The sequence below is a fragment of the Tremella mesenterica genome (genome assembly GCF_000271645.1).
Source record: "Tremella mesenterica DSM 1558 unplaced genomic scaffold TREMEscaffold_3, whole genome shotgun sequence".
In the NCBI taxonomy this organism is placed as follows: domain Eukaryota; kingdom Fungi; phylum Basidiomycota; class Tremellomycetes; order Tremellales; family Tremellaceae; genus Tremella; species Tremella mesenterica.
This window is the reverse complement of record NW_006711227.1, coordinates 1,812,111-1,821,404: the sequence shown is the minus strand read 5'-3', so window position 1 is coordinate 1,821,404 and position 9,294 is coordinate 1,812,111. Positions and strand designations below refer to the sequence as shown.

Below are 9,294 nucleotides of genomic sequence, written 5' to 3'. Positions count from 1 at the left end.
GTCCATGTGAACGAAAGGTGTCGTAGTAATATGTACGTTCGAAAATCCATTTCTTTCACTTGTAGATACCGAAGTCCTGTTAAAGTCGACATGTCGTAGCTGATATATGATTCACCGCGCGAGCCAGAGCTCCATGGCCCCATGGCCCCATTCCATTCTCCCCTTTCCTCCTGCGCCACAAGCAAATTGTCACGTCGAGAGACGCACATTCCCAGGGATTCGCGTGCATGCAGAGGAAGCAAGAGATCGGGAAAGTTGTAGGAAGAGATTGGCTCGAAAAATTCGCTAGGAGAGGAACAATGACTTCTTGAAGAGGGGATGTATCATGTTTTCAGGGCTTCAGGAACGTTGGGATATCTTATCTTCCGACCATCCATTGTTCTCCGTGCCGATCCCTTGTTTTGCTGTTGTTGTTCATTCCTCGTCTCTCTTCGTTGATTCGCTGACTACCGCACGGATGTTCTCGTTCTCGTTCTCATTTTGTACGCTGAGCGGGGATTATGCATGAATGCGAAAGTCGAGAAGGTTCACCAAATCTTTTCACCCTCTCCTCCTCCCATTCGTTCCTTCTCTAACAAAGCTTCGAACTCTGCCTGTTCCAGACCCTTCTCTCGTTCGGGGAGTGATACATTCATTGTTCCATTCGAATAGGCTTCTTGCCCCGACGAGTCCCCCTCTTCCTCCTTGGGGTCATTGGACTGTGCTTGCTTCATTGGAGCTTGTTGACGCGTACGTTCCAATGTGCTTTTGGTTTCAAGATCAATGGTGTAGACTATACTTCTCTGGCCCTTCAAGACTTTCTGTCTTTCCTCGGTAGTGCGAGATAATGTCTCTTGGTATATGTTAAGTTTCCTAGAATTTGTCAGCATGGTTTTTAAGCTCTCAAGCTTCCAACACATACATGCCGTTCTAGGATCAAAGGGAAGTCAACGCGATGGAATGAGTATCGATCTGAAATGAAGACAACGAGTAAATAGAGCGGTCGATGTGATTATTCACGTTATATATACACTCATCCTAGTCGGACCGTATTTCTGGACAGGGTTGATAGGTGAATGAGGATGAAAAAAGATCACCCTATGGTATAGAAGGCGAGTGAAAGATTCCATGAGCATATCCAGCAGGAGGGACAAGTCAAAGGAGAGATACAATTTCTACTGACCGATGCCAATTTTGTACATTATGTTCCAGCTGACGTCGTCCGAGACTAAGACCTATCGCCATACCTACAATACCACTCGGAATAACAAACCTTAAGGGAGAGAAGAGGATCTCGGGAAAAGGAGGTCGAGGTCGACGAGAAACGAAGCTCAGTGATACACGAACAATAGTCGGGATACTACTACCTATCTGTCAATCAGTCTCGATATTCTCCAGGCTTGTCGGTGACTCAATTCTTCTTCTTCTGGATCAGACTGAGAGATTGATGAGTACTCGTACTGTATCAGTTCGATAAATGTGTGCAGGTTCATCAACAACAATATAGGTGACGTGTAGGACAAGGGAGGTCTAATAATGATGGAGGGAAATGTTCTTCATAGACTTTGGAGATGACCGACTCACCAAAAAACCGCCCACCCCGTAATCCTGGCATTTTTCAAGATACCTCACATCCTCTTTCGTCAACTCTCCTTTCTATCAGCTTAAGCTTCCATTGGCTAGAGTGATACTGCATTATGCATATGTACATAAAAGCCACCTTGGGCTTACCTGATATCGGTCGGATAAGACTGATGACGTTGTAGAACGGGGAGGGGCGGAAGGGAAGGGTGGCAAGGGTGAACAGGCGTTTACCATTGTCAATTCGTTGCTGGAGGAGATCTTGATATATCTTATTGGAGAGGGGATTTGAACGACCACTCAGGAAAGTCATTCGTCGTACAACACGTCAGTAGATGGATGTACGAAGAGGATAGTAGATGTACAATAGGAACCCAACTTCCCGCACAACACAAAATCTCTTCCCGCACAACATTTTGGGCGCCTAACCCATGGTAGAGGTCTTTTGACACGCCTAACTCCCTGATCACCCTTGTCCAATCAGTAAATATCCTCCCAACCACCCTAACCCCCTAACCTCCCTAACCCCCTAACCCCCCTAAACCCCTAACCCCCTAACGGTAATCCATCAACATGGCCTCCACCTGATGGCGGAGGCCCAAGCTGTTTTGGAAGTTAGGCATGTCAATTCTATGCATCTGGCTCATTAGGCGCCCAAAATGTTGTGCGGGAAGAGATTTTGTGTTGTGCGGGAAGTTGGGTTCGTACAATAGGCGAATACAGTGTTGTCAGGTTGTTATTAAGGGTCGTTTTTAAGTTACGTAATAACCCGTAATTACAGCCTTAATTTGGTGGTCCAAAAAAGAGGGCTTAAAAACGTAATATCATTTTGCTCATGCTGGGCTATGGGGACTCATTCCTGCATTACTTTGAGTAATACATGCACTATATCAACACATTCCATCAGCTTCTGAAGTGACTGCAGCTTCTAGAATGGCATAAATGGGCAGGAGTGACATGAATGATTGCAGTATAGTGAAGGTAGAGGACTATGGTGGAGGTGTGTTGTGTCACGTGACCTATTCCTTCATCACTCATAGTAGGGGATGATATTACGTTCTTAGACCTTAATAACCCACCCTGGCTACCCATTTTACAACCCTTAATATCTTAACCCTTAATATAACAACACTGGGCGAATAGGGTCATGTATAGAGATGACGAGTAGTGGGGCACCGCACTCACTACACCGGCCGAAATCGAGAGGCTGTACCCTTCCATAACACTTCTTCTCGACATCTATCATACATCTTTCCATCTGAATTATATCAAAAACCATATATAATCACAATCCTCATTACCATGTAAATACCCTTATATTACCATAATCAACTACAGTAACTCAACATGTCCACAACAACCACAACAACATCAAACCCCTCCTCCCCTTCCCCTTCCCCCTCTAATCAGGTAAACGTTCCAACTTCCACAGTCATCGCCATAGGTGTAGGTTTCGTATCCTTTGCATTACTCGTTTTACTATTCACAGTCCTCCTCCGTATCAGACGGATTCGTCGTCTGGCTCGTACTCGTGCTTCAGAAGGTCCAGTGAGATTCCGAGAAACGTGGGAAAGAGAAGGTGGTTGGTGGGGTTTCTGGCATACTGGTGATCAGATGGCTGTAGGTGCAGGAGGACATGGTACTGGAGTTGGAATGAGAACGGAACTTTGGAGAAGGAGAAGATTGGAAGAGTTGGTCAGGTATTTAGGTGAGGAGGAGGTGGAAGAGCCGAAGATGTGGGAAATTGGGATGAAAGATGATGTGGGGGTAGTGGGATTTGGGGATATGAAAGTGAGTGAAGAATGATATTGTCTCACCTTCATCTTATGCTATCAAATTTCCTCAGTCTCGGAATGTGTATAAGCACTATCATTGTCATGACATCAAATTCAAAGACGAGAAGGAGTCATGTGGGCAATCACGAGGGATGATGACGGGAGGCATGACATGGGAAACGAAAAGAGATACGATGAGATGAGATAGGGGAAAAACTGACAATTAGCCATTATCAATCCTTACCAGTCCGAAACCTCTCGATACAGGAGGCTGGTATCCCTCCTCTTTACCCGACCCCACTCTTTCTCTCAATGTTTTAATATCCTTACCAACTCACAATAAATCAGAAGAAGAAATACCAGATGTGGTCATCGGAACAACAACTCTATTACCTCTAGTCCCTCATCTACCACAGTTGAATTCTCCTAAGAATTCTTCGGCTTTACAAGTACCTATAGAAAGAGCGGCGATAGTGAAAACAGGAACATTATCGAAATCTGAACGACCTGGTGTGATCGCTATGTCTGGAAAATCAACTAGGATCGGAGGGTTGGGAGAATCAGGAGTATCAAATGATCTAAGTAAATCGACTATTGAAGAGAAAGAAGAATTGGAATATCTTGAGAATTCACATCAACGTGCGAGATGGGAAAGGGATAGAGAAGGTGAATGGAGGATACAAGGTCTTGGATTGAATGATGGGTGATATTGTGTAACTTGTATGACTTTAATCATGTTGTTGTTTTGGATATCTGATCGTTTTCTCTAATCCAACGCAGGATACTAAGAGCACGAGTACTCGTTCTCCTATGAACAGTGCTGCATCGAGTGAGACTCTCACTTGAAAGCGTGTCTAGTAGAATTTGCAGATAACAAAGCATCTCTCCCAGGAATGCCATCCGTGTCAGATATACAAAGACGGTATTTTGTAAGACTTGAGTGAGGGAACAAAGTTTAGTAGGTGAGATGCAGAAGATAAGTAAATGAACAAGGAGAAGAGAAGTTGTAACATCATCAACAATAACCTCTTCACCTCCACCATCCAGCCCACCTGGTTCTCAAACCTTCCCAATCATCCAAAGCGGGTCTAACATCCAGGTGAAAAGCCATCCTTCCCGGTGAATTCGGATCGTGTTTACCAGTGTAGAAATCTATCACGTAGCGAATTTGATGACCGCATCGATCGACTATCCAATCGTGTCTGTCGAAAGGGGCCGAGTAGCTGGTGATCAGTTTTGGGTGATGCTTCAGGAAGACACGGTCAGAGGTGTCAGCGTTGAAGGAAGAAAATACGATTTGAGAGGTGGGATAAGGGGAGGAGTCATGTTGATATCAGGAATTGGATATATGAAAAAGAAGAACTTATGCAGGTGGGTATACTGAAGCAAAAGGAATTGTAAGAGTACAATGAAGAAATGGAGAAGAAGATCACAGCAAGGAGGGGGGAAGGGGACAACTCACCCTAATAAAGCCATTACCCAAGCTTTAGGTGTTCTATCTTTCGGTCTACCTGTAAAACTACTCAATCTAGGTCCTCCACATTTTTCACTACCCATACCAGCTTCCCACCATAAAACACCTTCCCAAGCTTTCTCATTGACCGCGTTATGTATAGGTACGATAGTCTTCATATCCTCTCCTCGTGGATTATGGTTTTTTCTAAGCATAGCATTGAAGAATTGTTGTTCAGATGGATATACCCAATTTCCTTTTGTATCTTTTTTCATACCTTCGACCTCTATTGTCTGCTTCATCTTCCCATTGCTTTCTCCTCCTTTTCCCCCTCTTGACGATGCCTCGGGGTGACCTTGACGGTTGGTGGATGTTGATGCCTCGGAAGGTGGTTCAGAAGGATGAGTAGATTCTATATTAGGTGTGTAGGTGGTAGAACGAGGTATGGAAGATATCACTCTGTTTTGTGAGAGACCAGATGATGGAGGGATATAGGGAACGGTTGGGGTGGGAGAGGGAGAAGTCGGATGGAAGGGATGAGATGAAGATGAATGTTGGGATAACCAAGTTTGACGGGTTTCATGATCCACAGGACATCTATCTTCCGTAGATATCGTACTCCCCACGTTCAACTGGGACGTTTGGACCGCGGTCTGTTGAGCTGTTGTGTTTGATGAAGAAAACGGCCACATATCGTATTTCTGTACTTGGGGACATAGAGAAACCCAACTTTCTCTTGGCTTGAGCAGGGAAGCGGAACGGAAGCAAAAAGTCTCCATCACGTGACCTGGAAACGGACATGAGTTCAAACTCCATTCCTTCTCCTTCTCCTTTTAGCACCCCCCATCACTTTTCTTTGGTCCGAGTAGTACTGGTAATACTGGTAGCATCGAGGTAGGTGATCTCGATAGGATAAGAAAACAAGTGAAGATGTGGAGACCATCAAGACAAAGTAGAGATCCATTAGATGAAATTCAAGGTGGTCAACGTATATCCTTACCTACTTCTTCTACACCCGCCCCACCCGTTCTTACCCTACGAGCAAGATCCGCCCCTGTCTTACTTCGTCAAAGATCTGGTCTCACACAAGGTGATATAAGACCTCCTGAGAATGTACAAGGTCAAAGGGTTTTGGGAAATGGGGAAGGAGTTTTCGCACCGGATAGTATCACTTTAGGACAGTTGAAAGCTCATACGGCTGCTATGCCACAGAAGCAGAAGGTGAGTGAAGTGTTTCTGCTCATGACGTTTTTCTCAGTAATTATCATCAAGTCCCCTCCCACATCTATCTCCCTTGATTGTTGGAGATTTTCAACTGGTATGCGGTTGAACATTTGTGTGTCGGGTGTGAATGCCTGGTATGGTATACTATCCTTGTATAAAATCACGACGGCTTGTTGATCTGGGGAGGAATGAGAAGGGAATGTGCGGAGACTACACGGTCATTCACAGGAGAATCTGGGATGAAGGGAGGAGTAAAAGAAGAAGCTAATTGCAGATACAACAATACGACTTTCGTTATGATGATACGGATACGACAATGAATGAATTACAAGAATTTTATACTTATGCAGAATTACCTTTGTTAGAGGAATACGCAGAGAAATTTACGTTTACCAAAGGACCTACTCGTTAGTCTTTTCATTGTGATTCCGAGGTGTGCGATATTTCATCAAGTTATCGATAGAGGTCCTAACCCAACGTTTTAAACCCATTAGATCATGAATCATAAAGAGGTGCTTCACTCCTTTAAGCAGAACCGCAAATGCAGTTCTTTCGACAGAATTGACGAGTCGTTCAAGAGTCTTTTATCAGGGAGAATTCTCGTCGTGGGGTTATAAAGTGTTTGAGCTATGCTCATAATCAGCTTGGACAGAAGCCACCGCGGCAGAGCGGAGATCGTATATCGAAAGACAGTTGGAATATCTTGAATCACCTCTTGATGAGATGCGTGGTTTTGCAGGATGGGGTCTTCAGTATTTATTACTTGGTACGTCGCATCATCTATAACGTTTTTATCAAAACCGTCTTATACGTCACTCTCAGCACGCTCGTCCGTCTCATCACTTCCAATGCCTCAGATCAGAGGTTTCCAATGTCTGATCACAAAGCTCTAAGAATCTATGTCCCCACGCTAATCGCCCAGGAAACTTCACTGAGACGCCAACCCCGGAATTGCAATTACATTGGATCATGCAGAATGCCAAGATGATCAGAGATGCAGATGGGGTAGTCCTTCTCGTTACCAGTTTAAGGGATGCGAGCAAACGATATAACGCCTGTCGAGCACAGTGAGCTCTACTCTCTTTCTGTTATTCTTTCTTCATTCCCCGGCACCGTCCTCTGTCACTCTGTGTAGGAGGGCTGGAGGGTCACTGCGTGACTGGTTCTTCCTCCTGTTCCCGTACAGACATGGGGCTGTTGATCCAATCGAGTTTGGCGCAGACGAAAGTGAGCACCACTCATATGTAGACTAGGCAGAGCCGCTGAAGATCGGCACGAATATACAGAAGAATTACGACGATTAATGACTTTGTTGTATTTTATTGTGGAGGTTTTCCGCACCGACGAAACTTTTGGAGATGAATTGAGTGGGTGCTTTTTCCCTCTACGTTGATCCGCTTCAAATTGTTGGACATGGTCAACGGCGATCGCTGACAGGATAGTGTCTATGAGTCCTTGCTTGCTTTTGGTCCTGTTCGATATGTTAGCCGGTTTGAAAGAAAGGCCGCCAGGCGGTTATCCTTTCAAGAAAGTGAGTAATCATACTATTTCGCAATCCCTTCCAGATCGAAAACCCAGTTTGCCAATCATACGACATTTTGCTGGGAACAGAACTCACTATCAGCTTCTTCTCCTACTTTGGAAAACCCTTCTCGCCTGTTTGGGAGGAATGAACGACGCCACCAAAGCTCATGCTCTCACACGTGAACTCGCTGGCCTTGGACCTGAAATCAAGCATTTCACCAAAGCCACTCCCATCGACATTTCTTCATTCCGACAAGATACATCTATAAAATATCCCACTTTTTCACCTTCACCATCATTCTCCATTCCCGTCTCAAATGAAAGATTAGCAGAAGGTATCAAACCTCTTCCCTCTCGACCAAACTATTATTCAACAGAAATACCAGCTCCTTCTAAACCTCCTCCTGAATCTGTAGCTCAACCACCACCCCAACCCACCCAACCTATGCCAGGTACACCAGCTCCATCACCTCCTCCCAGTCCAATCCCAATGAAACCTAAAAAACAACAATTTCAAACTGATCCGAATAAACCTTTCGTTTTTCCCTTCTCGCGATTAAGTCTGAATGGTCCGGGCAGTTTGGTACCTTATGCTATTGACGAGGCAGATAAATTGTATCATAAACATGCGTATGTGAGTTTAGGATTGTATCAAATGTGGACGGAGAGGGAAGAGTATATACGTGAGGAACGAGGGTTAGGACAGAAAGGGTTATTGGGGTTGAGTTTTGAAGATGAGGAAGAGGATGAAGAGGCGGAAGAAGCTATGAGGAGGGAATGGAAATATGAAGAAGAAGAGGAAGAAGCAAAAGAAAGAGGAGATAAAGAGGGTATGAGAATAGCTAAAGAGAAGAAGTTGGCGAGTAAAAGGTTACATCGGGTTGAAGTTCTTTATGTGGGTAACCCTTCTCTGCCTTTTCTTTCATACCCCCGCGTTGTTGCAATTCCAGATGTTCAACCTTCATCTTCTCTGACACGGAGCAGCCTGCATGTGCACACCTTTTAGTCCTCTCTCCTCAACTACTCTTGGTCATATCCATCCGGACAGGATCTGGCCATTCTGCATCGGTGCCATACTATCTTCTCCAATCTGAAAGGCAAATACAAGATGACTGACTCGAGACAGAAAGGAATCTTACCAAACATGCAAAATTGCGTCATAGCGATTCTCAAGATCTTACTTGCCAACGTCACAGGCCCAGGGATGCAACAAGTACAGATGAGTTTACAAGGTGCTACTTCACCTACAAACGAACAACCTCGTGGGTTGCCTCGTCCTCATACTCATCTTCCACAGTCTCCCTTGATGACACCACACAATCCCATTTCTACCCTCTCTTCGATCTTCTCTTGTCTCAAATACCACTGGCATCATGAGGCTTGCGGTTTCTTACAACTGTTCGTCATTCCAGATCCAGCTGACACACAGCTCAATTACCTCCCCCTTACAACCCTTCCCCAGAGGCTATAGACTTAGCACGTTCGAGTGAAGTCGTATCTAAGGCCATCTCTGCTATTTTGATCTTACTTTTGAAATGGTTCAAAGCGTCTCGTAAGTCCTTCTTTCTCATCATTCTATATATCCCACTGTGAAGGTTTGACTATTGTTGATGTCCCCGTTTGGGGTGTCAAGGAGTGCGGCTGATTGAAGATTGTTTGAAAGCGCATTATTTCGCTCAACTATTGTTCGACTCGAATTGTCTGTTACTGGTTCTTAAAATGTTGCCACCGATTTTTACACATTTAGGAGGTGCTCTA

The 9,294-nt window shown here is 44.7% G+C and overlaps 4 protein-coding genes across 4 annotated transcripts in view; 2 read left to right on the top strand and 2 right to left on the bottom strand.

Annotated features, from left to right (window-relative positions):
• Positions 1-484: 484 nt before the first annotated feature.
• TREMEDRAFT_71409 (uncharacterized protein) lies at positions 485-1,805 on the bottom strand. The gene is made up of 4 exons (XM_007003724.1): positions 1,795-1,805; positions 1,564-1,631; positions 1,163-1,350; positions 485-852 (listed from the first exon to the last, which is right to left on the bottom strand). Exons 3-4 carry the CDS (start codon positions 1,222-1,224, stop codon positions 528-530), a joined length of 387 nt encoding a protein of 128 aa, XP_007003786.1. The 5' UTR covers positions 1,225-1,350; positions 1,564-1,631; positions 1,795-1,805; the 3' UTR covers positions 485-527.
• A 1,102-nt stretch (positions 1,806-2,907) lies between these two features.
• Positions 2,908-4,042, top strand: TREMEDRAFT_61405 (uncharacterized protein; the record flags this gene model as incomplete). The annotated part of the gene is made up of 2 exons (XM_007003576.1): positions 2,908-3,351; positions 3,563-4,042. The coding sequence occupies 2 exons, from the start codon at positions 2,908-2,910 to the stop codon at positions 4,040-4,042; spliced, it is 924 nt and encodes a 307-aa protein (XP_007003638.1).
• Positions 4,043-4,365: 323 nt separating this feature from the next.
• TREMEDRAFT_28522 (uncharacterized protein) lies at positions 4,366-5,003 on the bottom strand (the record flags this gene model as incomplete). The annotated part of the gene is made up of 2 exons (XM_007003130.1): positions 4,366-4,558; positions 4,798-5,003. 2 exons carry the CDS (start codon positions 5,001-5,003, stop codon positions 4,366-4,368), a joined length of 399 nt encoding a protein of 132 aa, XP_007003192.1.
• A 715-nt stretch (positions 5,004-5,718) lies between these two features.
• Positions 5,719-9,294, top strand: part of TREMEDRAFT_68268 (uncharacterized protein) — a gene marked incomplete at both ends in the record, with an annotated part of 7,062 nt that continues 3,486 nt past the window's right edge. The window contains 9 exons of the mRNA XM_007003659.1: positions 5,719-6,013; positions 6,656-6,778; positions 6,935-7,079; positions 7,261-7,379; positions 7,455-7,543; positions 7,637-8,431; positions 8,663-8,798; positions 8,966-9,088; positions 9,188-9,286. Of these exons, the coding sequence (XP_007003721.1) occupies positions 5,719-6,013; positions 6,656-6,778; positions 6,935-7,079; positions 7,261-7,379; positions 7,455-7,543; positions 7,637-8,431; positions 8,663-8,798; positions 8,966-9,088; positions 9,188-9,286 (1,924 nt within the window). The remainder of the gene's footprint in view (positions 6,014-6,655; positions 6,779-6,934; positions 7,080-7,260; positions 7,380-7,454; positions 7,544-7,636; positions 8,432-8,662; positions 8,799-8,965; positions 9,089-9,187; positions 9,287-9,294) is intronic.